Genomic DNA, 27966 nt, shown 5'->3' with positions numbered 1-27966 from the left:
TTAAGTTACCACATTGGGTGCCTCTATTTGTATGAGAGATCTCAGTTTTGTAGAATCACATTACCACTGCATTGTTCTTTTATGATTAAAGTTTGCTTAAAATGGGTTACTTCATGTTTCTTTGTTTGTATTGCCGGATAAGTAGATGCACAGCAAGTTATTAAAACAGCTTAATTTGCGCCCCAGCCCACCTCGGAAATTCCCCGGGACTCCAATCAGTATTAGTGACTAAATGGATCTTCTCAGACTAGGACAGGATGGTGACAGTACAGGAAAGCATGGTGTGTGTGTGTGGGGGGGGGGGGGGGGGTACTGACCTTTCACCTACATTTGAGATTTTACAGTTACAATGTGGTATGTTTGCTCTCCCAAAGGTTTACGCGCCTACTGACTTACTAAAAGTAACATTTGCACGGGTGTATGGTTCTGTTTTTGCAATCTGCCCAGTTCCACTTTTCTGAGACAAAGAATTTATAGCACTGCGTTAAGACTACCAAACTACTGTGTAAAACTATTCTAAATAAATAGTACAACTACTGTGTCTTGAAATCATACCGCTTTTTTGGCTCAGCAAGTTGGACAAAGATAAAAATAACACAGAAATAAGCCCCAAATCAGGGACCAGTTTAAACAGAAGCCTAATGCACTTAAATGGTCAGTGTATTTATTTATTCCAGTTTGGTGACCGGGGAGGTCCACTGGGCTCGAGAGCCCGTTTTCAGTGGAGGCCCGGGGAGAAAAGCTCCACCTAACAAGTTACATAAAGTATATAATTTTCATTTTGGTTAATACAGTGAAGTTCTGCATAGTACAGGTTTTGCATCGACATTCAATTTCTAAACTGTGAGAACTATGAAACTTCAACATCTGGCGTTACTGGCTAACTGTAATCCTTTTACCAAAACATCCACACGTTTAAGAGGGACTGGGTAAAAATGAGGCAAACTTGGGGTTGTGCTTTAATTTTTATGTAAAGGGTAATGGATGCAGCACCCCAGCTGAGTTTTCAGTCCAACGCTGTTAAGTAACTACAGTTGTCTTAGAACTCCTGCACAAATGCAGAGACTAATCTGCCCTTGCAAGCGTGCCTCTCCGTACCCCCGCCCCCCACGAGTTGTGAGTAGGGCGGTGCCACGGTGCCGGCAGTATCCTAACTGTATATAAGGAAGTTTCAGTAAAATTTGAAGAGAAAGTGGACTTGCTTAAACATTTTGGGCCGTTATAACTACCTACAAAAATTGCTTCCGAAAATGAAGACATTTGAATTTCTTGTGTTAGTTCTATTGATTAAGCTACTTTTTGCATTTCCTTCTGAGCGCAAAGGTACAACGGGGAAAGAAAAGAAGGTGCAGTATGCCTCCTGGGATGAGCTGAACGTGCTTGCCCATGGTCTACTGCAGCTTGGACATGGGCTGAAGGAGCATGTGGACAAGACAAAAGGGCAGATGAAAGAAGTCTTCTCCAAGTTCAATGCACACAATAGCACTTTGTCTGAGCTCCTGAATCAGGTGAAACAGGTGCGGAATGAAAACGAAAACCTCGTTTCAAAAGCAACGCAACTGGAACGTAAAGATGCCTACTTTGTTAACCTCTCTGCTGAGCTGAAAGAAAAGGTGCAAGAGCTGCAGGGGGAGCAGATGGATGAAGCCAAGCGCCTGAAAGCTCTCGAGAACAAGGTGAAGGGACATACGTGGGGTCAAGCTGCAGAGAACGAAAGCGCATATTCTATTAACATGATCCAAGTAAGTACATGTAAGTTGGGTACTAACGCATCGTGGGGGGGGGGGTCGTTTTTAAAAGTGCAAACAAAAAGGTTACTGCCTCGTTTGTATTATGCACATACAACCACAAGAAAGCGCGTCCATTCCTTTTATGCAAAAGTAACTACAGTACAGTTTTCATGTACTTAAAATCGATGTGAGAAACAAAATTAAGATGATTGCTTTTGAACTCGTAATGGGTGACGATCTCCCATCTGTCAATGACCATGGGGAACAAAAGAAGAGCAGGGTTGCTGCACGTTAGCCTGTACGTGCCATCCTACACATGCTGTAACAATCAGGGAGCTGGAGCAACTGTGCAGTCTGGCTCTTGCAAGTAGCTGCTCGTCCAAAGCTCAGGTTACGTGCAGCTCTGCAGATGCACTCCTTAGCAGGCAGTGAGCAAATGTTACTGCCTCATCTGCACAGCAAGTTATGCCACACACAATATACACGTCTTTACTCTCAGATCTGATGTTGGGAATCTCAACTCACATATCCGGGCGGCGGGCATACAAACTGCAGTTTTTCTTTTTCCACGTTGTTTCCTTCTGGTAGCCATACCTGTCAACTGTACAGATTTTCCCAGAACGTCCAGATTTTTGTCACATATGTTTGGTCTGTTTCTCATAAAATTATGGTTTTCAATTCTGGAAAATCTTAGGTAAATCTTTGGGGTTGAAGTCAGAAAATAATGACAGACATTTGAGTTTCAGACTTCATACCGTTAAGAAAATTCACGCTAATGCAAAACATGTTACGCTATCAACTTTCTAAGTTTGTATGGTCAATAACTGCCCCCATTTTGGGAGTCTTGCCCCCTCCCATTATTTATGGCTTTGTTCAGATTTCTTGCTCTAAGAGGTTGAGAGGTATGCTGGTTTCCCGTGCATTGCTTTACATTTCAGTAATAACATTATTAAATCCTGTTTTTCACCGTTTGTAGTAGTACGTTGGAACGACATTGTTTTTATTTTAAAATATATAAATTTCATTCAAACCGTTGCAGTAGGAATGACACCGTTTGCAGCGTTTGCAGTTCTACTCACATTGTTTTATATTTTGATTATTTAAAAAAGTAACCGTATTAGCTGCCCCACTTTCTGCTTTCATGGAAGTCTCTTCACCCGCATGGTGTAAGTAACTCAGCCAGCCATTTAACTGCATGTGCTTTTGGATTATCCCTGCAGTATACGCAATTAACAGCATTTAAAATAGTTTGGTAAAGCAGATAATTCAGCTGAGTATGTATGTTGTTGTTTGCCTTTTCCCGGTAAGGGGTCGCCACAGCGGAACTCCGGTCCGCTAATGATTGGCAGTAGATTTTTTTTATGGTGCCGAGTTGCCAGCCCGACGCCCAACCTTCAGCGAACGCACGCTGGTGTCAGGGGAAACCAACGTTAAACGACAGCTGTAATACACTCATAGATTGGTACTAGGCTAACATTTTACTTTACATATTTGTTTTTTTGTCTGCTTTTGGTTGTGTGTTTTTACAGAAGTTATTGTAGGTAGTAAGCTGGCATTTGGAGACAGATCTATGTCCTTCTATTACTGTTGCTGTTCATGTGTGGGTTGTTTGTTGTAGTGTCTCCACTTTTGAACATGCCACATGCTACAATTATAGCTGATTAAAAATCTTGTTTTCCCGCGGACAGCAACACAACCTCGCAATGTCCAAATTATTAAAAAATATAATGGTGTTATTTACAAACTGCACACGTTCAGACTGAAAAGTAATTTGACATATAATTGTTAATCTTGGGTATTTGCATTTATGACTGCCATATTTCTTGACATCTGTTTAATTTGAAATATTTTGTTGATTCACAGTCCATAGTGGAAGCACAGAACAAGAAGATTGATGAGCTGTTGGACAAGGTCAGACTGCAGCAACATAAACTGGACAAACAAAATGTACAAATACAAAGTCTTCAAAGCCAGGTAAAAACTGGTGCTTTTTTGTATGTTTATGTACAGAATGCTGAATAAACTAGTAATGTGTTAGTCAAACACCTGGGAATATGGACTGTGCTGATTGTCATAGGGCAAGTTACTGGCCCATTTACTAGCCATATATTTGTCTTCGTTATGAATTCCTGGGTACATAGAATTTTACCCTAACTGCTACTCCCATCCCACTGTCAACACTTGATCCAGAGAGTTATTGACAATGCAGTATTTACTTCCCCGTCTTTCATGTTCCGGATTCTTGACACTTCTTCCTTCAGTTCTCTGGACCATGGGACCACTGCAGATGGACTTTAAACACTACTATTTCTGTATATCTATATCTTGTTAAGCATATTTCAGTAGTCCTATCCAAGTTCTTCTCACATATGTTCCTGGGATCTTTGCAGAACCACCTGTAACTCTTGAGTCCCAAAGAGCCGAGGTTTGATTTCAGTCATGTTATTTTTGCAGTGGAAACACCATGACTGTCTGAACCAGGTAAAACATAATTCCTCCAAGGTTTGGAAGATTTGCTGAACTGCAAACCTTTTTCTTCACCATGGCTGGGTAAATATAACCAGGTACACACATGACTACCCTGCAGAACAGAGTGATGGGGCAGGTTCACCATTGAACTTATTAAGTTGTTTGGATTTTCAGGAGCAAAGCTGTTTTCAGAATGCAGAATGTACCTTTAATAATGCAGTACAGTCAGTCATGGAGGGGTAATATAAACTAAAATGTTTCTTTCTTCTAGGTTGAAAACAAGTTCAAGACCCCAAAATGGAGAGCAGTTTTTGCACCAAAGGTAGAAGATGCCATTCTTGACCAGAACATCACCAGCATGTCTACTGAATCAGAAAGTGAGTTGCATCTTCTAGAGTTTAGAATATCTTAGTTAGGTAGCTTTAATATACCAAGTCATGCCATAGGATAGCCAAGAACATTCAAGAGCAAAAAAAAGTATTGCTGTAGTACCATGTCAAGAGTGTTGCTTGCAGTAAAGTTGAATCCTGTTACCCAGGTTGTTTCCTTCAGTGAAGTAATCTTTGAAAGATTAGTAACACACCACTGGGTTTATGCTTGGCAAGTTAAAGATAATTTCTAAAGCAACACTGTGTTTTTATTTTGGCCATGTAACTTCACACTTGCAAATCAGGTGAAAACCTTGTGACCGGCTACATTGCAAAATAATGTTACATATTAAGAGCCATCTATTTCCACACAGGCCTTTGGTCAGAAATGACATTTTAAACTGTATATAATAGGGTAGATGGTATAATATTGCAGAAACTGATGTTTTCCATTTTAACACAAGTACTACTGAGTTGCAGTGCTCTTTTTTTTGTCTTAGTTTGAAAATTCCTAGGCATAAAGACCTGTTGTCAAGAGTTGTAAGCTGCCACATTAATTACTCAATCACATTTGTCATAAATGCAGACCAAAGAAAGCAAACACAGAGCATAGGGTGACATTTATTAGTAGTTCATATAGTCTTATATCATTTTACTGTCAAAATGTTCTAATTTCTTTAAAGTATAGACTGTGTTAGCCTGCTAGCATTCTTGATTAGAAAGTGAAAGTGCTCTAGCAGAAAGCAGAGCATCACACCAAATGTACAATACAGTAAGTCTGCCTGTTAAGCCTATTGGCCACACCCCCAGTTCTGAGTAGCAACGAAAAGCTTTGCCTGTTCACATGAGACAGTTATAGCAAGGCCTGTGCTAAGTGCCTGCTGGCATGCATTTTCATTTGTAGCTGCACAGTAAGTGGGAGTGAATGCATAGTACGTGTGCGTAAACACCACTTCATTTACAACTTACTCTTGGAATGTCTCCCGCCTTTTCCAAGTAAGTGCCAAGTAGGTGAAGGGTGAAACCCTGCTTAGATTGTTGTAGACTTAAATGTTAATTGCTTCTTAGCAGCTAGGACAATTGGCTGGCGGGCGGGGGCACACTAGACCACCAGGGAACTTCTACATGTGCTGTTAGGTGGGATTTATTAATAAAGTGCAGTTTCTTCTTGTTTAAAGTACGTGGGCTAACATGTTCAGACTCAGGAAGCAGAGTTTTGTAGACATTGTAAAACCCTTGGCTACAGAACACACATTTATATTCAGGTTACATTTTGAAACCATGTATCGCGTAGCTTGCACTTAGCAGGATTGTAGAGGTATTTACAAGACACATTTGTATCTAATCCCGTTAGTGCTCATATTCCTAACATTTTAGAACTGGATACCAGAACTATGAAAACTGTACAGAAGACGTTACAACATGTTTTTAGTGTGCCTGGTCATGGAAATGACTATTTTGTTTTGTACTAGTAAGTGCTAATATATTGGGTATATATTATTAATTTACTAAATGGATGGGGGGTTATCCAAAGTGACCTTTTTGGGTAGTGTCTAAGCAATACAACAAAGTTCGAGGTATATATAAAACTGACAGTAAGCAAACATTGTGTGTCTGTTGTATTGTTTTTACCATCTGTGTCTAAGTTAAACATTCAGAACACAAAATTACTACAATTGGTGTGTGTATATATATATATATATATATATATATATATGTGTGTATATATATATATATATATGTATATGTATATGTATATATATATATATGTATATATATATATATATATATCTATAATCCTTTTAGTGAGATTTAAACAGCTGCTTCCTGGAAGTGTCAGTAATTTAGTTGTCTGGGCTGTTTTGTTTTGGATTTTTCTACAAATGACAATATTTATCTAAGAATATAAATATACCGATTAGCTTTGAAAGTTTTTATAAGTGAGATACAGGATAAAGTCAGTTAAATGATAACACTGAATGCTAAGTATAACACTGTTTCAGAGATTGTATGTATCTGTAGTGTAAGGCAAGAAAAGGATCACTTGTAGAGACAAGAAAGAGAAGGCAGTAGGCAAACAGCCAAGTAGGTAAAAGTTGAACTTGTTCTTGGACTGATTGTTTTATTACATTTGCTACCCAGGGTCATCTGTGAATTAATTATTGTATTTTGTCTCCAAGAAATGGAAATCCAGTGAAGTAGGTGAAAGTTGATAGCCTCCAAGGCATAATTATTTTGACAAAGGCTTATGAAATCAGAGCTTTGTGTTACGGCTTTCCCCATCCCCCATAGTAACCTTTCTCCTACTTCGGTCTTGGCCAAGCTGATGCAATAGCAAAGTGTGCTAAATGTAGCGGGATCATCATCATAACATTCATCCAAACATAGAGAGTCTTTACAGGAAAAAGACGTATTTTATTTTGCCTCAGTTTATCACATTTACATATGTTTTGTGTAAAAGTGAGGGACTGTACACTATGAAATACAAAGAGATGAAAAAAATAATTGGATTTGGGGTGCAGCATTCAAGAAATGATAGTAATACAAAAACATCTAACTTTCAAAATATTAACGTATACGAATATTTCAAATGTAGCATATTCTGCAAATATAGTGTGCCTCATGGCAGATCACTCTAACTAGCCTGTGGGGGCACCATTTGGTCCTTCCATTTTTTTATCCCACAGTGCAATGGTACTGTGATCTTCCTATGCTTTTGTTGGCCAAATGTGACACATTTTCTGCTGTGCTCCTGGTTTTTCCACTAGTGAACATTTAATACTGACTGTAGTGCCCCTCTACATGTCCCTTTGAAAGGACAACTGTCCTAGGAAAATCCATTTGCCTTTCTGTAGTGCCTGGCTTCTCAGCATCAGTACCTTGCTGTGTTTTGGACCACCAGCATTTCAGATAATTGCTTATTTGTGACACTAAGAGTAGTTACTTTGTTGTATGGCCAGCCAGTGAGGAAGGCTAGCGTACTCAACAGTAGTTGGTAGCCATCCCTTTTTTTATTGGGGTGGGGAATGCTGGGGCGAATAAAGGTGCACAGGGAACTCTGCATGGGGTGGGAGATGAATCATAAATACATAGTTTTGTAAGACTTTTTTTCTTTCAACAGATGCATTGTCTGATGCCATCTGAATGGTGTAAAATGTTACTGGTCACTAAGAACGGACATTTTTGTAAACGTCCCATATCAAACTGGTTTGTTCATGGGTTCATAGTTGTATACTAGGACAACAACCACCAGGACCTGTATAAGCCTAGATATGCAGTCCAACCCAAATGTTTCTTTATGTATCATGGCCATTTTTTAGAAGGGGGAAATGTTAGGAAGTTTCTAGAGGTTATATGTGGGGGATGTTTGGGCATTACTGTCTGCCTCTGTCTATCAGAAAGATGGGGGCCAGACCTGGTGTGAATTTCTGATTTCCTAGCCATTGGCCAATGTTATGCTTAGGGTTACGGATGGACTCGGCTTCACGTGGATGGGGAGCCTGATCCATAGCATAAGACACATATGTGTCTGGCCAACATATTTTATTTGTGTCACAAACAAAATTTAAATCCTTGGCTCTAGTGATTCTGATGTTAGTCATTTTGCGGATGTGCAAAAGGTCCATCAGAGCTGGATCCAAGGACGCATTGTATGCCATGGATCACTTCTCTGTAACCTATAGGAGACAGAGTATAGAGACAAGGTTTTAAGGTGATCTATATAGGACAATGTATTTATACTCTGGAGTCTCATGTTAAGGAACCTTTGTAGGCATTCCAACTGACGCATGTGTCTGGTCAGGTACATGGTGAAGGGGGCATTGTACTCAATGATGGGTCTGATGTGCAGCGTTTAAAAGTTTTTTTTGGGGGGGGCACATTTCAGGGACCCAGTCAAAAAATAATTTCAGCTTCGCAAATTGTTCTACATTTACTTGTTCCTTAATCCTGAAGCAGTTTCTTCATGTCTGTCTGAGGAAAAGGTTTTTAAATTGTGTATTTTGTATGCACTTGTGTTAGAAGATTATGTCAGTGTACTGGTGTTACTGCATTTCAAAACATACACTTCCAGTTGAAGATGGTTTGCGTCATCCAAGTTTCTGATTAACTGCCCCTCATTTGAAAGTAGGGGAAAGTTCTCATAAAAATGCTCCCATCCTTTGCTTTAGTAGGTGCATTTGCACAAAGTGATACAAAGGGGAGACTGTTTGTTTTTCCAATATTCCATGAAAAATACTAGTAAATCATGCACTTGGCCTATTTTCAAATGGTATTTAAAGCCAGATTTAGGGGCGGGGAGTGGCAGTGGTTAGCAGGTGGAGTTTTCAAGCACTTTTCAGTCATGGACTTTCAACTCTACAGTTTATGGCAGGACATGCTGGCAGCCTCAGACATATCTTAGTACAGGGTCCAAAGGGTAGCCCACTGAATCTTTCTGCATGTGAGGTCACAGATTTTGCAATAGTGGGTGTATGGGATGCACGTAGCTGAAAAGGATGGATCAGAAGTGGACTTTCAACTGCTCTGTTTTGCTGGCATCCATTATCATTCCAGAGAACAAGAGTCCAACAATTGCATGGTGCTCAAACTATGCGCTTTCACTGTAAGCAAACAAACTGTATAAAAGTCCACATTTCTAATCAGTTGCTGTTGAACACCTCACAACTAATACAAGTCTACCTCTCACAGACCTGGGTACTAACCATAGCACATTAATGCACTAAAGTTACCAGAATGCCTCCAAAAATAGGCTGTAGTATATCCATGGCCCTTACCTTTGCTTTGACAGGTGCATTTGCACAAAATGATCCAAAGGGCAACTTGGTTTTCCAGTTTTCCATGAAAAATACCAGGAAAGTCATACAACTGGTCTGAGTGGAGACAAAACATGGAATTTTCAACTACTCATTCAGTGTATCCTGTATTTTTCTTATATTTACTGTTTTTAATGCTGTTAGCTTATTTTAGTAAGTGTTCCGTACCAACAATCTGTTTTACTTATGCACATGTAGAGATGCACTAAAATTACTTTGAAATTATAGTAATGACAAGAAATTATACTTAAAATTCATGGATGTAATTCCTGCATCTTCTGTCACTAAAAATGAAATTTCATTGTCTTAACAAAGTCAATATCCTCATCAATACAGTTATGTAATATGTGGTTGTCAGAGGCCATTTCACTGAATTGAGTGTGGTGCAATAAAATGATTTTTATTATATGTGACATTTATCGACCTTCGTAGATCCCATAGCATTTTGAAATATTATGTGACTGTTGTCAGAGATTCATGGTTTGGTTCTATTTAAACATTAAAAAGATGATTTTTTTTTTTCAGGGCTTCCTTCAGATTGCCACCAGATCTTTCTAGAAGGTCATACTGAAAGTGGGGTTTATAGAATTGAACCTGTGCAGTCTCAGCCTTTTGAAGTATACTGTGAAATGACTTCAGGTAAGTTTTGGATTAATAAAATAAATCCTACTAGAAATTACAATGTTAAACTTGTAGGTAATATTTGTTTACTCTTGTTTTGCAAAAGATGGTGGTTGGACTGTTCTTCAGAGACGTTTGGATGGCTCCGTGGATTTTGACAGATTTTGGGACAGTTATGAGAATGGATTTGGCAATCTTAATGGTAAGTATTAGTGACTTCATTTTGTATCTATTTTTTAGTTTGCTTGCGGCATTGACTGTCCATTTTTATTTTTTTACCATAGAAAAAGTGTCACTGTACTGCTGATTTACAGTTGTGCACACACACACACACACACACACATTAGTAAAATAAGCTGTCTTTCCAGGCTTGTTTATAATGGTGAAAAACACTGCAGCAATTTGCAAAATGCTTTTGCTGATAGTGAATCTAGTTACTGATATGCTATGTCACTGTCCAATGAGTTTTGTATTTGGCAGTTTGCATTTGGCTACAACCAAAACAGAGAAAGTGAGGGTCAACAGAGAAGCAGAAAGTACCAGCTTTATGTTTTATTCTTCCTTCAGAAGCAGGTTTTTTTGGTGACTTCATGAAAAAGAGATGTTACAGTCAAAAAAACTGCTGCTGCTTCATTTTTGTTTAACATGTTCACACTTCATACCCCATAAAAGGTAGTAGCCTGGTGGCCAGTAATGATTAATATTAATCTTTTAAGTCTAGTGGTGTTAATAGTAAGCTCCAGACATATATTCTACAGGAATTACAATAGATATGCTGTTTCACAAGAATTACTATAAACTCAAACTTTATTATAAATAATATGTACACAGAGGACTAAAGGTCTGAGTTGTTAATGAGTCATTTCTTGTGCCAAAGGTACAGGGTTTGAATCTTTCTACCTTTTGTCTACTGTGAGACCTTGAGCAAGGCACTTCCAGACTGGTTTAAGGCAATTGGGAATTTGGGTTATGCTCCTTTATGGTCTCCTGGACGGCATGCCTAGTTACTACCAATGAACTTAAGGACAACCAAACATCTACGCTAGAGAAGTTTAATTTCCCCCTTTCATTTAATTCATACAATTTGAATGATTCGACAGGCTACTGTAAATTCACTCCTTGTTTGGCATCTGTGTCCTGCATGGAAAGAAGCAACAAGTAAGTATCCAAACAGATCCCAGGTTTTGACTGCCTCTGGGTTATTCATATAGGTTCATAGGTTCATACTAGGCTATCTGACCTAGGGCATTTATAAGCCTAGCCAGAGTGCGTTTGGCTTTCACTACCCATTTTAAATTTATTTTGCTATGCCCTTTTTCGAGGTTAGTATACTGTGCCTCTGTCTAACAGTGACACAGAAGTGATACCCGGGGTAAACCTACGATCTCCCATCCACTCATCAAGATTCCTCTTGAAGAGAGTCAGTGAGGGACTCTGCCTAACCTGGACTGGGATTTTATTCCAGAGTGAAGGGAGCCTCTGGGTTATGAATCTGTCCCTCCAGCATGTCCTATTTATTTCAGTGCTGAGGTTCAAGTCTCTAGCGCGTAGCTCGATGGGATTTGGATTTTCTGAGGTGCAGCATATCCATTAATTCCAGGTTGGACATGGCTTTATACGTCAGGCACAGATCGCCTCTGAGCAGGCGGTATGCCACTGAGTAGAGCTGGAGTTTCTTTAACTGGGCAGCATATGGCATCTGTTTGAGCCCTTTGATCCTCTTGGTGAGGTACTTTTGGGGTCTTTCCAGTTGCTGCAGGTGTCTGGTAAGGTACATCCCGAAAAGGGCATTGTACTCAATTATGGGCCTGATGAGGGATGAGTAAAGAGGCACGATGACCTCCCTGATCTAGATGTGAATCCCTTCATGATTAGGTGGGCTATATAAAATGTTTTTCTAACCAGTTTGGCCACATGGTTGTCAAATGAGAGATTGCTATCAACTTGGGTCCCCAGGTCCCTAATTACTTCTTCTGTACTTAATGGATTACCACCTATGTGGTAATTTGTGGGCACTTTGTTTTTGCCAAAGGGGATGACTATACACTTCTTGGCATTTAGCTTGAGGCCATGGCTCTGGCACCAGTTGTCTGTTTCTATGAGGCCCTTTTGGAGGATGCTTGTGTCGGCTGGATAGTTGATTATGGCGCCCAGTTTGCAGTCATCTAGAAAATATAAGGGCTGCACCCGACCATGGGAATGTAAGGCTAAGCATCTTTGAGATTCCCACAGATCAGTATCTTAGAAATTACCTATGAAGCTAAACATGGATTTTTTTTTATGTCTTTACTTCTGGTGACTATACTAGTATCAGTATATTTAGTATACATATATTAGTATCAATGTACTCCGTGATACCTCACCTTTTTCTTCTCCCTGCTTCCGCCAAGTAATTTGAGCAGCAAGGCACAGAGGTGGTCAGTAGTTTAATTATTGCTCTTTCAGAGGCAGTGAGGCATCTGGGCCTGCTTTCAATGAGTCAATCCAAATCTTTCCACTAACTGCACATGGAGTTGTAGTAAAATGGTTTACTTCTGATGACTGATGTAGGTTGAGGCATTAAGAATACTTGCAGAGCGTACCATTGTGCTGCTGAAACATTAGACTGTGTCAACAAAAGTAAATTATCTATCTAAATGATGTACAATGAGGTTGTATAGAGAGTGTACGGTGCTGGAAAATAAACTTTCAGAGTTGTAGGCATTTTTCTGGTACCCATGCAGGGTTTACGCTGCATATAAGTGAATCATTGTAGTGACCAATTGCTGCCTAGAAATTTTGCAGAAATTTTTTTATATAACATGGTACCATTATGTTTCCTAACAGATCATGCACTTGTTAAACTGCCAGGCCAACAAGGACTTAACAGTGTGCATTAGATCTGTGCTCATATTAGACCTGCTAGCCAGTAGAAAAAAGATATATATATATTCAGCTGCTGTTTATTTCCTTCCAGTTATGCCTTTTACTTTGAAACTGATCAAAGTCTGTTTATTTTTAGGAGAATTTTGGTTGGGTCTGGACAAAATGTACAGGGTTGCCAGACAAGGTGGATATATTCTGCATATTCGGTTAACCGATTGGGAGGATAATAGTCAGTTCATTGAGTACCCTTTCCATCTTGGAGCAAAGGGATCAGGCTACACACTTGACTTGCAGAGCCCTGTATCAGGAGAGCTGGAAAATGCTGTTGGTCACACTAGAGGGGTGCGTTTCTCTACACAGGATGTGGACCAAGACCTGAAATCGGATATGAACTGTGCAAAGCACCTGTCAGGTAAGTAACACAGCAGTAAATCAATAACATTTGGAGGAAGGCGGGCAGGCTACTGTTAGCTTTATAGGATTTGTAGCAATTTCTGTAAAACTTTATGGTTTTTGGTATTTGCATGTCACTGTAACCCCCCTGCCCCACCCATAATTTTAAATATGGCTGGAGTAACTGAACTGGGGTCAGAGGTCATAGTGGTTCTGCTCCGTAGTGCTCAATATAAACAATGTCAGCAAAACTAGTAGAGAATACCTACTGGACCCTAGAGGACCTCCATACCATTTCATAATGACATCAAAATAAGTCTTCTATGGAACACATGACTCCTAAAAGTAATAGTCTTATTTGTAATTTTTTTGTAACTTTGGAGTGCATGGTTTATGAGATAGAATGGTAGATACTGATCGTTTTGGTTATATGAATTCAGCATAACACACACACACACACACACACACACACACACACACACACACACACACACACTTCTATTGTAGTGATCATAGAATTCAACGTCATTTGGCAGTTAGCACAGAGGATTAAGGCAATTGGCCATTAGCAGTCTGATTCCTGTAGTCCATGGTTTGATTCCCTCAGCTTACATTTTTCCCCCACTATGCATATTTCTCAGCAGGTCACTTAAATAAGCTGTGCTCTGGAGCAATTGGGAAATTAGCTTATGCTTCTCCTTCTCCTAGATCTGGTTCCTATTAAGTGATCGAAGACGCAGTCTTTCGAATGTGTCTTGATCGAACTTGAAAGCACGAAACGGCAAAATATTGAAATGGTATATAAGCGATTTCTTTCCCTTGAAAAGAAATTGCTTGGCCACTTCCGTTACTTTGCCGTTTTGTCACTGTAGTGTGATTTCGGAGTTGGTATATTTAAGTGTGGGGGGGGGGGGAGACAGCCCCCCACTTTGTTTTAAAAAAAATTTTTTCCTTTGTGGAACAGCGATTTTTTTTCCTTTGGAAAAAATCGCTGTTCTAAGTGTTCAGGATTGTAAGCTTTTGCTTACATGGGGGTAGATAAATCACCGTTCGCTTTTTTAAGCATTCGCTGATTTAATATAGACCCCCTATATCACATGCCCATTAAGAACTTGTAGACTTTACTGAGATGGACTCAGCCAGTGGCACCTTTTCCCGTCTAATCTGTATAAGGTGCATGGAAACCAGCGCAGACTTATCCAAAACAAACTGGTGTACATTTTTTATGACCAAATCTTTTCCATAAAAGCATTCTTTTTTGCAGTGCTGTTTTCATTGAGCGCTGCATGCTTTACAGTACCTGACAAAACAGCACGCCTAGGTGTAGGTGAGACAATCTGAACCTATAGCTCAGCTGTCGGAGAACAAATATGCCAGCAGCGCTGAACTTCAGTAAGTTTCAGATCTTCACTGATGCCTGTGAGCAGAATTATGTGACAGTGACCAGATACTATATTAAACAGTTTTCTCAATTCATAATAGTGTCACAACCTCATCTGTTAGGTGAGACTTACATTTGGTCATAATGTTCATGACCTGCTGTTTCTCTTTTGGTTTTGTCAGAGCTGAGTAGATGCCAAAAAAATAAAATTTCACTGAATTTAGGGATGAGCATTTGGAGGTGCTAAGTTGTTTACCCCACAGACACAAAGTACAGGGTTTGATTTTCATCTCTGGGAAATTGGCTAGGGTTAAAATGGCCCAGGAAGGCAGCCAGCCTAGTACTTACCTGATAACCTCTCCATGGTAAATTAATGTTTCTCTGAATACAACAATGACTAGAGTTTTTTTTTTTGTCCCATGTGGCAGGAAGCTATCTGTAGCTTTTGACCAAAGTCAGGGCCCTTCAGGTACTGATCTAATATGTTGATCCCCCTAGAATTGCACTCTGCCAACCTTCCTACACGGTTAATTCATTAGCTCATGTTTTCTATCATTGACAGTTAACTGTGTCTGTTTGCCTATTGGCGCACACAGCTGTTGCAGAAGGATTACTGACACTACAGAGAAATTTTTGTTGCCTTTTTTATTAATGATCCAGAGAGCAACTTCATTATTCAGGTGACTCATGTTGTACCACTGTGGTAGACAATGTGTTTTAACAAACTGTAAGAAAAATTAGGACAGTGTAGAAAATACTTCAAAAAGTGATAGTATTAGTGCCTTCTTACAATAACTATTATGTCACTCATTTTTCAGGAGGCTGGTGGTTCACTGCTTGCGGTCACTCTAATCTTAATGGGAAATATTTCACTGCTGTTCCTCGTATGCGGCATGAAAGAAAGCAGGGTATCTTTTGGAAGACATGGAAAGGAAGATATTATCCTCTCAAGTCAACTCTGATGAAAATCCGACCTGCAGAACTGGAACCAGAGTCATGAGGCCTGCAGTCCAGGCAAATGCCAAAAACATTACTTGACTTTATTACAAATGTGGGACTACTTTATTATTTTTGGTGTTTACATGCTCTGAAGAAATTTGGCATTTGTTCAAAGTATGTTCTGGAAGGAGGACAGTAGAAGCATTTCCAGTGTGTTTCTGTAGTTATTTTATGCAACGGAGTAATGCAGTTTCCTTTTTTTCTTGTAATTTGTTTTGCTGTATGTTAATAATATGTAGATCATTTTAATGTGTTTATAATTGACTAGGCAGAATATTGCATCAGAACATTTAAACTGTAAGGTGGGTAGCACACTGTGGCATTTTTAGCAATGCAAATCAAAGTTCGCTACAGTTTGCTATTCATTTTTTTTCTGTTTACAGTCCCATATTTTTTCTTTGCAGCTGTTGCTTCAGTCATTGTTTTGGTCTTGTCCTTTTACACAAAGACTGTGGTACTTACACAGCAGCAGTTAAAAATGGAAAATATTTAGAATCTGTTCTCAGAACACTGACTTGATAAGTCATTTACTATGATGGTGTAGGATCCATATGCCAACATTCTGTTAGTTTTGGCTCTGGTAAAATTAAAACAGTTCCCAGTCAGAAGTTAGACAAAACCACATAACATAAACATAAGATAGTGACACAATGTTTGCAGTAGTACATAATATCTTTAGATAGACTGCTGCAAACATCTGTTTTTGGTAGCTTCTTTAGTCTGATAAAATATGATTACTGCGTATAGTTAAAAGCAAGCCGTTTTGTTCTGATGGGCATCAGAAACATACTGTTGACAGTTAGTTGAACAAAAGCAGGGCTTTGCTCCTTTTGTTTCGTATTTCATTTTCAGCACATTGCTCCAGCAGCTGACAGAGAAGGATATGATAGACTACATTACACTACCCCTCTTAAATACATACATGCAAACTGGCAGACTGCATAATTAACAGCAGTTTAAATTTGTGTGTTTGTGTGTTCTTCTCATTGTTTATGCCATGTAGGGATAGGACAGTGTCACTTGGGTGAGATTTTGCTGCCTTGCCATAACTTTGTAGACTGGGCATTCAACACCTCTCTCAGTGGTTTTCTGGCAACAGACAAGTATTTTGATCACAATATTACAGGGTCACTGTTAATGATATATTTATAGGTTTCCAAGTATGTAAGGTAACAAGAAGGAACTGACATATGAGCTATACTTTCAGTGTACTTTATCTCTCACTTATAAAGGCACCATTGCCACCAAATCTGTGAGCTATGATCGTGTCACTAACTAATAAGCAGGCTTTTGTATGTCAGGAATACTTTCAGTAAAGTTACTATGAAGCAGACTGCAAAATGATATGAGGTTTTCAAATGAAGTTACTTATTGAATTACAAGCTGCTGGAACAAATGATGAAAATTGGTGACAAGTGAAGAGAAACGGTTTAACACTGTAATTTGTTGTTCAGTTTTTATTGTGCAAAGAAGCAAATGTTTTACCTGCTTTGCAGGCTGGATATAATAGACCTAAAAGTTGTAGAGTATGTGTGATTGCCTTCCGGAGATTGAGAGAAATTATTGAACTGTGAGATCAGGGAACAAGAATTCATTTGTAAAGTATCACAATATTACATGCCAAGTTTTATGCTGCTGCAGTGTGCGGCAGATCCATTTTTAAGTCATATTGACTGTATTTTATAGCTGACATTAGCTGCTAAACGGTTGGGCCAAATTTACTAGAGATTTAGCACACTTGCACTTAAGTCAGAAAACCTGCATCTGTTGTCATTCTACCATGATTAGCCATGTCCCCTCATGTTTTGAGAAAAACTGAGATGGGATACTTTTAATTAAAAAAGCACAAGGGTTTATAGTGTACACAGCTATAATTTATTTGTATAGATCACATTTCCCCCTAAAAATTGTTATGTAAAAAAAAAAAAAAATCTTTGTTTTTGAGTAATGTTTATGACATTGATTTTGTTCTGAATTTATGGGTTCAATTTTTGTAGCAACAAGAAAAATACTTTGAATTTTGCAACAAAATTCATCACCTTACTGTTTAGATGGCAAAACTTTTGTCTGAAAATGCACTATGGAGGGGGGGACTTCATTATATATCTAATACCACGTTTACTGTTTCGTGCAAGCTTTAGTAAATCAGCCCACAGTGGGTAATTGTTCAGAATGTTAGTTTTTTTTTATAATGAAGTGTTAACTGTTTTAATTTGTTTCTGTATTTAAAATACTGTACTAAAATGTTATTTATAAATATTTTTGTGTTACAAGAGTTATATATATATATTACCAATGTTCTATTACTTTGACATTTGTCAAAGTGCACTTTTTTATTAAAGGCCAAATATTTTCTTCTAAATGGTGACTTTACAATAAAAATATTTTGACTGTATTATTTGTGTAGACCTGAATGTTGTCGACACTTGGTACAAATATGTTTCAGAGTACTGTTTAACATCTTACCACTGCCAACCACATTTTGAAACATTTTCAACACTTCCATTGTTCTTAGTCATGTGGCTTCCTTAAGTTCGACTATAATAGCCAGTGTAGCCCAGTGGTTGGACCTTACCTGTTTTAGCCATGATATTTAAGGGTTTGATACTGCTGTGGTTCAGATCCGTTGTTGGCAACTGAAGTAGCTACCCCACCAGTCTGGTATAGGTCTTTTTTGTAGTTCTCACTATATAACAATTGTATTGGATTAAATTCTGCAAGCTAAAATGCTGTGTTATGACTTTATTTTGCTCTTCCATGTTAAAAACCCAGAGGATGAAGAAACAATATTTCTCAGTCAAGAGTTTGTTCTCTCACAGTCTGGTGGTGTCCTGTTGCTCACTGCTAAACCAGTTAAGACTATTTAATGAAACAGTCAAACAAAGTTACTGTTGACAAATGTCTTGTGACCAAGCCAGAGATAACCCACTTCTCTGGATCCGTGTGGAAAGCTGTAAATTACAAGGTGGCATAGGGGGTGCAGTTAGTAGCATTGCTACCTCACAACTCTTTGAGTTTCTGGTTTGGTTCTTGACTGGCATGCCTTCTGTGTGGCGTCTGCATGGCTTCCCTGTATCCACATGGGGTTTTCACTCAGTGCACCAGTCTCTCCCCACATCCAATAAGTGTGCTGCTAAGTGAATCCTCTAAATTGCCTGCAGATGTGTACGCAGTGTAAGTCAGTGTAGCAACAGGTCTTGTTATGGTCCAGTATCCTAAACAGGACTGGTCGTCTGCCTTATGCCTACTACTTCTCAACGCAAGATCTGGTCTCTCAGGATCTGATTAGGAAAAAAGTGAGTATTGGTTAATGAGTGACTGTATTTCAGCATCTACTTCTGCTGTCCCTTCACTAGCCAGATGAAGCAGGCGTCCAGTCTGGTGGACCCCTGCCATAAATAAACTGTACAACAAAAGGAGGAAGCTACTACATGATAGAGCAAAATCCCTAATAGGAAGGCATCTCTGATCAGTACTAGCAAAAAATTACGATCCCTCATAAAATCCTCCAAGGCCAGCTTCGAGAGAAAAATTGCACAGGACACCAAAGACAATCATAAGGCTTTTTTCAGTTATGTTAGAAACCTGGGATGCAACTCCCAGACTTGTTCTGAGTTGATTCTAAATGACAAAAAATACGCTGAACCCACAGACATCACCAATATCCTGGCAGACAGGTTCAGTGCAAACATCTCCACCCCCTCCACCCCAAAAGAGCAAGTATCTGTCCCGGCAGAGGGCTGCCTCCCAAACATCTCTGATGCTCAGGTGAAGGCTGCCCTCTCCAAAGCAAAAAACACTGCTTCCATGGGACCAGATGGCGTCCCAGGTTGCGTCCTACATGAACTCCAAGAGGAACTAATCCCTCAAATAAAACAGCTATACAATCTCAGCCTCACTACAGGAAATGTGCCCACAGAATGGCGTGACAGCAACAGTGGTCCCACTCCACAAAGGTGGAGCCTCACGGACCCTGGAAACTATCGCCCCATAAGCCTGACTAGCTTAGTCTGCAAGGCTATGGAGAGGATCATCATGGAGCTCATAAACAAAGACATTGGGGACCTACAGACACTAGATCCTACCCAGTTCGGCTTTGTCAAGGGCAGATCCTGCCTTTTGAACCTGGTTGACTTCTTCGAAACAGTCACCAAAGCCATAGATGAAGGGAAGGTAGTCCACACAGCCTATCTGGACCTTGCGAAGGCATTTGACACAATACCCCACTCGGGCATCATAGATAAGCTACCCAGCTTAAATATAAACCCCTATGTCACAAGATGGGTCGTAAACTGGCTCAAAGACAGAACCCACAGAGTGAGAGTTGCTGGAGCCATGTCAGACTCGAAACCAGTCACAAGTGGCGTCCCACAGGGTTCTGTCCTGGGACCACTCTTGTTCGGTATATACTTTTCCGAGGTACAGGCAAATGTGGGAGGACTATGGCTCACCAAGTTCGCAGATGACTGCAAACTGGGCGCCATAATCGACTCTCCAGCTGACACAAACATCCTTCAAAAAGGTCTCACAGAGACAGATGACTGATGCCAGCACCATGGTTTAAAGCTAAATGCCAAACAATGTATAGTCCTACCCTTTGGCAAAAACAATGTGCCCACAAATTACCACATAGGCGGAAACCCATTAAGTACAGAGAAAGTTATTAGGGACCTGGGGACCCAAGTTGATAGCAATCTCTCCTTTGAAAACCACATTGCCAAAGTGGTTAGAAAGACCTTCTACATAGCTCACCTCATCATGAAGGGTTTCACATCTAGATCAAGAGAGGTAATCGTGCCCCTTTATTCATCCCTCATCAGGCCCATCATAGAATACAATGCCCCTTTTGGGATGTACCTTACCCGACACCTGCAGCAATTAGAAAGACCCCAAAAGTATCTCACCAAGAGGATCAAGGGTCTCAAATAGATGTCATATGCTGCTCAGTTAAAAAAACTCCAGCTCTACTCAGTTGCATACCGCCTACTTCGAGGCGATCTATGCCTGACATACAAAGCTATGTCAAATCCAGAATTAATGGACATGCTCCACCTCAGTAAATCTAAATCATTTAGAGCCACACGCTCGAGGGACTTGAACCTCAGCACAGAAATAAATAGAACTTGCTGGAGGGACAGGTTCATAACCCAGAGGCTCCCTTCGCTCTGGAATAGAATTCCAGTTCATGTGAGGCAGAGCACCTCACTGAATCTCTTCAAGAAGAATCTCGATAGGTGGATGGGGGATCGTAGGTTTGTCCCAGGGATTACTCCTGTGTAACTATTAGACAGAGGCACAGTAAACTAAACCTTAAAAAGGGCACAGTATACTCAAATCAAGGGGTGGCGTAAGCCATACAGAATCGGGCTAGGCTTATAATTGCCCCAGGGCAGATAGCCTAGTATGAACATATGAAAGAGTGCATGTGGTTTGGTGACAGCATCAGACCAGCTGGTGTTTCACATCACACACATCAGATAGATACTTCCTCAAGTGCTGCAGGGCCCATATTTGCAGGATTTTATACAGCATGTGGGACTGTATCCTGCATTGCTAATACTGTAGTTTATTCCAGAGATTTTTGCCAAAGTTTTTGGAGACCTCTGAACTTAAATAATGATAGCTGTGGATGACCACTTCAGTTTGTAAGTTGCTCTGTGCCCCGTAAGTGGAATAAATACTAAATGTAAGTAAGAAATTGTGTATAATTAGGCCACTTACTACTTCAAGCATATCCTGACATGTTCATGAAACGGTTGTTAATAAGTTAAAAGCACTGCTTTTAGCCACAACTGGAAACAACTAATTTGTGAAGTGTCAACAGCTGCCACTGAATCGTTTATTCAACTCTCTCTTGAAACTTGATGTCAGATAGTTTCAGGTGTCAGTGATGTGTTAATGTCTTATATTCTGAACTGATGACTTGGCTAAGACAAAACCCTTACAATTGCAAAAATTGATAGAATAGCAGGTTTTGAATCATCATACATTTTCAGAAGGATATGAAGTCTGAAACTGTAATGTCTCATTATTTAGTGATTTCAATTCTTAATGACTTGCCAGAAAACTATACATTTTGAAGAACTGACCAAAAAAATCTGGGCATTGTGCTAAACCTGGACAGTTGAGAGGCTGATAGTGGGGGTTTATTTAGCAGAAAATCCTGCAATGCACTTCATCAGCAGATTTAATACTAAACATCAGATTAGCTCTTTTGTAGGCTATTTTGGCTAAAAGCATGGACTAGCAAAACAGACATTAGCCATCAGTTGTGTGTATGTTTACAGACAAACCCCATCCTAATTCTCGGGTAGGGTGGAGGTGAGCTGTATTGTAGTGGTAGAATCCCAGAAAATCCCATAATGCACTTCATCTACAGATTTTAAAATACTAAACATCTGATTTAATGTCTTTTTAGATTAAGCTGTAGTGACATCAAATTTATGTTGATTTTTTTAAAAGGAGGAGATGTTACATGGACCATCAGTGCACACAGGAGGGGGGATAAGGGGGTATACTGACTGGCTGTAACAGCAGTAGACAATGGCGGAGGGCTTGGGGCAGGAAGGAGGATGGCGAAGGTGATCTGGGAGACTGACCAGCTCAAATCAAGGGACATTCTGTAGCTTAACCCAGAAGGGACAGCAGTGTTGGTTGCGTCTCAATTACTGTAACTTTAAACTGAGCTGGAAGGTGAGAGATAACAAAAGCAGATGGGGGCTATTTAAGAAGCAAACAGAAGTAAAAAAAATGCAGAATATTGTTAGCAAATGAGGATGACTTGGACTATGGACAGGTAGTTTTACTTTACAATGCACAGAGTCTGGGTGGGAAGATGGGAAGCTTTAAACAGTGATGCAGGAGGGAAGGGTGGACATTGCTGGTAACAGACAAGCATAGGCCAATGATAAAAGGGGATGGGACATGGAGGTGCTTTGGTATAGTATGTTCACAAATGGCAGAGATGGAATAGTTGTGCAGTGTCAGTTCACATAAAAGAGTGTGTATCAGATGTGATGCCTAAGAGGAGGAGGAACACCAAACCACGAATGGGGCAAGGATACAACTGAGGACAGAAGCTAAGTACCATGCAGTTAAGGTACAGGAAATTGGTGAGGGCATCAAAATACAGTGCAACACCCCACCAGACACAGTAAGTGGGGGAGGGATGAGGAGGATAAGAAAATGAAAAACACAATAAATGAAATGAGTAGAAGTAAATCTACAACTACAAGACGACTGTTTATACAAACAAGGCAAAAAAAAACTTTTTATCATTGGTTTATGTAAGTCAGAAGATAAGGATATGTCCATGTATTGATTGCATGTTCTGTAAATATATATACACAAAGGAAAGACTTTGTTACCCTACATAAGAATTTGCATCGTCTTGCAATATCTGTGAATTCTAACACCACAAATATAGTCTATATTGCACTGTGTCAACAACGTGAAGCACATTATGTGGGAAAAATTAATAGGAAATTAATGGAATGCATTTGTGACACAGGGAGAGGAGGTGGAGCTAGAGATGACTGCTTTGAGGGAAGAAGAAACACAACTAGATGGGCTACCTTGTAGAGTCCTCGGAAATCCTGGCAGTGTGGTGTCAGACCCACCCGAACAGATAAGTGACTGCAGGAAATGTGCCAGAGGACAAGAAGACAGCAAAGATGGTAACACTGTGCGGAGGATAAAGCTGCTAGCATTTGTGAAGGACGATAAGCTCTAAGGTGTCCAGCAACATGGGTTCATTACCACAAGGGAGATCTCAGACAAACCTAATCCATTTTTATGACAGGGTTACTTTTCATGGGATACCAATAAACATACTCTGCTTGGACTAGAGTGATGCCTTTGATTCAGCCTTACACAGGAGGTTGATAGTAAAACAGAGTTTGAATGGGGCCAAACATGAGGAAAGTACACTTGTGTAAGAACTTACTATAACAGTTGATGTCCTCCTTATCACTACTGTAGCATTCCTTACTATGGGGTATCCTGCCGAGGACAGCATTATGCCCAAGCCAGTATACAAAAGCATGAGCCCTTCCATCCACCGCACATCAGACATATATCCTACGTTTGGAGCATAAGGTACATAAGTGATATACGAGTATAAAACCCTCAGAAGTGAATTACCCCAGAAGAACAGGGGCAGCAATTGAGGAATAAAGAATATGGTACATGTACATCCAGAAAAAAAAGTCCCCTAGGCAAGAGGAAAAATAAATCTCAACACAGCAAAAGAGGAGGGGACAGAATACAACAGTGATCAGTAGGACATCTACTGTTATGGTAAGTTCTTACACAACTGTACTATATCCTGACTGAAATCACTGTTGTTGTATTCCTTACTATTGGGAGAGTACTAAAGAATTGGAGGAGGAAGAAGGAACTGAGGAACCCTCCAAAAACATGGAGAATCGAGCTAGTAAAACCTGGTCTGACCCTTGAAACCACATCCAACTTTTAGTGCTTAGTAAAAGTATGCACAGAAGACCAAGTAGCAGCTTCCAAAATCGGTCAAGCATCGAGACTCTCTAAAAAGCTCCAGAAGAGGCAACAGCTGTAGTAGAAAGAGCTCAAACAGAAGTAACCAAGTTAACTTTTCAAGAACAAAGTTTAGATCCCAAGAAGGAAGAATGAGTTTCCTTGGAGGCCTAATATGAAGGATGTCTTCAGGAACTGTTTGACCTCAAATCTAGAAGAAAGTAATAGATCCAGAGGCAGATGGGTATAAATGGCTTACAGATGATTGTTACTAGAAGAGTATACCAGACCAGAACTGAGCAACTCACACAAATAGAAAGAACAGTAGGAATACCCACCGAGAGAGGGTCCTGTTTATTGCTGTGACATCAACATCATCATTTTTACTTAGCGACATAAGATTTTCTATTAGTGTTTTTTTTTTTTTTGCTTTCTGCAAAACCTGAATTGCATCCCCAGAAAAATGGTGCCTAAAAGGAATCAAAACCTTATTACCCAAAGTGTCAACTGTAGGGGTAGAAGATGAGGGTGAAGTACAGAGTCTTGTCCTGTGTGAGTCAATCCATCCTGTGAGGTAACTGGTGATGACTGCACCTGTTCAGGTGAAAAAGGAGAAACCAATGCTGCCTGAGCCAAAAGGGAATCCCAACAAGATTCTGGGCCTGTCCGACATGATCTTGTGTAGGACCCTTAGCAACACAGGAAGAAGGGAGCAATGCATACAGGAACATCCTTCTCCAAGAGAAGGATGTGGCATCCAGCTTCCAAGCCAGATGACTTGGCACTCTGGAACAGAACTTGTGGAGTTGAGTTGTCTGAAGGAAGGCAAATAAATGCATCTGAGTACCCCACTGATGATAAATGTCCAGGAGAACCTGTCTGTGTAACATCCACTGGTGAGGATCTGTTCAGTCTGCCACTACATTGTTTTCTGAGAAAATACAGACTACCTGAAGAATCAGCTGATGGTGTATGGCAGTATCTCATGCTATGAGGGAGAATCTGCAAAGGTGGCAAGACTTTGTTCCTCCCCCCTTTTTATGTACTACAGAACAGTAGTGTTGTCTGTAAAGACCCTGAGTGCACCTGGAAACCCAAGGTAATGCAGGGCCAGAATCAAAGCCTTCATTTCCTTGACATTAATATGCTCTTTCAACTCTTGGGGAGACCAGACTCCTTAGACTCTGATGCTGTTGAACAAGTCTGCCAATCTAGATATTAAGTATCTGTAAATAGCTCCTGAGAGGAGGGAAATATCAGAAAGGGAAGACTGGATTTAGATAGTCAGTTGATCAACCAAAGTAATTCCTTCCTTAGATGAGGCAAGTGAGGAGTGTGGAATTCCAGGGGATGACATACCAAATTGTCTTCATATACCACTGGAACTTCCTCATATGGAGTCCAGCAAAGGGAACCATAGGGATAGTGGATGCCATGACCCCTAGGGCTCTCAGAAATTCTCTTGCTGAAGTCTCTTACTAAGGAAGAAGAGACTGAAAAAAAGCTGTCAAAGATAGGACCTTAAGAAAACCTGGTCCCGAGAAGGCATCAGAACTGACTTCAAAAACGTTTATAGTGAATTCTGTACTGTGAAGCAGGAGCATTGTGAGTTCCACGCCCTGCTGAGAAACAGCTTGACTGAGAAACTTGTCCGGATATGAAGCCTGCAAAAAGCTATGCTAGTGCTAGATCTTTGGTAAATATCCTATGGCTGTAGAAAGAGCAAATGGCAAAACAGAGAACTGATAATGTTAGGAAGATGCAGAGAACTGTAAAAAACTTTCTGAAAAGAAGGTGAATAGGAATCCTGAAATAGAAACCCTTGCCTTTTGGGCAAGGAGGCACTGGCTGAATAGTACCTTGAGCCAACAGGCCCAAGGCTCAGTAAACAGTATTAAGTTTCAGACGCAGGACATACGTCTGATGTACAGCGCATGTAAGGGCCCACACTTTGGAATGCTGGCCAAACATATGATTATGCTTGGCAGGATATCTCTATAGGAAGGAATACCGCAAAAGTGAATAAGGAAGAACATAACTGACTTGATCCAGCCCCTCTTGGAGTTAAATTGTTTGAAAGATACACTAGTGATCAGGGTACAAATTTTAATAATTTTGGCTCACAGCCTTCCAGGAGTAATACAAAATTAACAAATGTTACACAACTTATATATAACACATTCATTAACAACAATTATTCAATTAATTAATTACACAACAATTTTTCCAATTAATTTCTAAATTCAAACCCACAGGTAACATTGTATTAAACTTTAAAATGTAGATAGATTCTTTATAAAGCAGTTTATCCTTAATATTACACATTTTCCCAGCCTGTATGGAAATTTGTTCCAAAACACAACACAAGCTTCCACCACTGGTCAGCCCGTCTGAAGAACCAAACGAAACAGTATGCGAATGTTTATAACCTCCGTTATGATGTTTATACAAAAGTATTTGTACAAACAACAATTTGTTAAAATCATGTTATTGCATACTACAGATACATAGATGATTTAATTTTTATTTGTAGAGGGAGCAAAAACAATATTGAGAGCTTCCATTATGATCTAGAGCAGAACATGCATGGTTTAACTTTTGATTGGATACAATGTGGTATTGAAGTAAATTTTTTGGATTTAGCTTTGGAAGGAATGAATTGTGGAAATATTAAAACTTCTGTTCATAGAAAATGTATAAATAATGCCCATTTTTTACACGGGGCTAGTTTTCATCCACAACACCTTTTGGAATCTCTTCCTTATGGAGAATTTCTTTGTATACAAAAGATTTGTAGCGATTTTGTGATGCAGTGTAAACAAATTTCTCAGATGTTCATTAATAGAGGGTATAATTATAATATAGTTAAAAGGTCTCTACATAAGGTAGTTTTACATAAATCAGGTATAGATTCTATTTGTGATGCAGTGTAAACAAATTTCTCAGATGTTCATTAATAGAGGGTACAATTATAATATAGTTAAAAGGTCTCTACATAAGGTAGTTTTACATAGATCAGGTATAGATTCTATTTGTGATGCAGTGTAAACAAATTTCTCAGATGTTCATTAATAGAGGGTATAATTATAATATAGTTAAAAAGTCTCTACATAAGGTAGTTTCACATCGATTAGGTATAGATTCTATTTGTGATGCAGTGTACACAAATTTCTCAGATGTTCATTAATAGAGGGTACAATTATAATATAGTTAAAAGGTGTCTACCCAAGGTCATTTCACATAGATTAGGTATAGATTCATTCTGTAATAGAACAAGTAATAAGGAAATAAGTATTAATGGAAGTTTAACTAAGGCGAATGAACAAATATATTTTGTTTCGGTATATAACAGCCTAAGTAAGGAAAGGAGTACAGAAAAGAGTAAAATCCCATGAAGGGAAGACATCCCTGATCAGTATCAGCAAGAAGCTACGATCCCTCATAAAATCATCCAAGGCGAGCTTTGAAAGAAAACTTGCCAAGGACTCCAAAGATAACCACAAGGCATTCTTTAGCTATGTCAAGAATCTAAGTGGCAATGCTCAGATCTGCTTTGAGTTAGTGCAGAATGGCACAAAATACACTGAACCAACGGATATTGCCAACATCCTGGCAGACAGGTTCAGTGCAAACTTAACCCCCCTCTCACCCCCAAAAGGGCCCATAACCATACCAGAAGAATTTAGAGCCCCTAAAATCACAGACACTCAGGTTAAAATAGCCTTCCCAAAGCCAAAAACACAGCATCAATGGCACCGGATGGTGTCCCAGGCTGCGTCCTACACGAGCTCAAAGATGAACTAACCCCCTCACCTAAACACACTGTTCAAACT

At 39.6% G+C, this 27966-nt stretch overlaps 2 protein-coding genes across 2 annotated transcripts in view; one reads left to right on the top strand and one right to left on the bottom strand.

Annotated features, from left to right (window-relative positions):
- LOC122787839 (dedicator of cytokinesis protein 7-like) overlaps window positions 1-27966 on the bottom strand; it is a 4057077-nt gene that overhangs the window by 2929610 nt on the left and 1099501 nt on the right. The window lies entirely within an intron of this gene.
- On the top strand, window positions 1173-18035 carry ANGPTL4 (angiopoietin like 4). The gene is made up of 7 exons (XM_044090682.1): window positions 1173-1742; window positions 3594-3704; window positions 4471-4576; window positions 9907-10020; window positions 10109-10204; window positions 13004-13279; window positions 15460-18035. The coding sequence occupies exons 1-7, from the start codon at window positions 1251-1253 to the stop codon at window positions 15639-15641; spliced, it is 1377 nt and encodes a 458-aa protein (XP_043946617.1). The 5' UTR covers window positions 1173-1250; the 3' UTR covers window positions 15642-18035.

This window comes from Protopterus annectens, chromosome 13.part0, assembly GCF_019279795.1.
Source record: "Protopterus annectens isolate FY-2018-M chromosome 13.part0, PAN1.0, whole genome shotgun sequence".
Classification (NCBI taxonomy): domain Eukaryota; kingdom Metazoa; phylum Chordata; order Ceratodontiformes; family Protopteridae; genus Protopterus; species Protopterus annectens.
This window is presented reverse-complemented; position numbering and strand designations above follow the sequence as displayed.

What these genes read in the sequence shown, in the direction of transcription:
- ANGPTL4 (XM_044090682.1), top strand. Translation starts at nt 1,251, where the DNA reads ATGAAGACATTTGAATTTCTTGTGTTAGTTCTATTGATTAAGCTACTT. An exon ending in CATGTCTACTGAATCAGAAA is followed by an intron (nt 4,577 to 9,906) that starts GTGAGTTGCATC and finishes TTTTTTTTTCAG; the next exon opens with GGCTTCCTTCAGATTGCCAC. An exon ending in ATACTGTGAAATGACTTCAG is followed by an intron (nt 10,021 to 10,108) that starts GTAAGTTTTGGA and finishes GTTTTGCAAAAG; the next exon opens with ATGGTGGTTGGACTGTTCTT.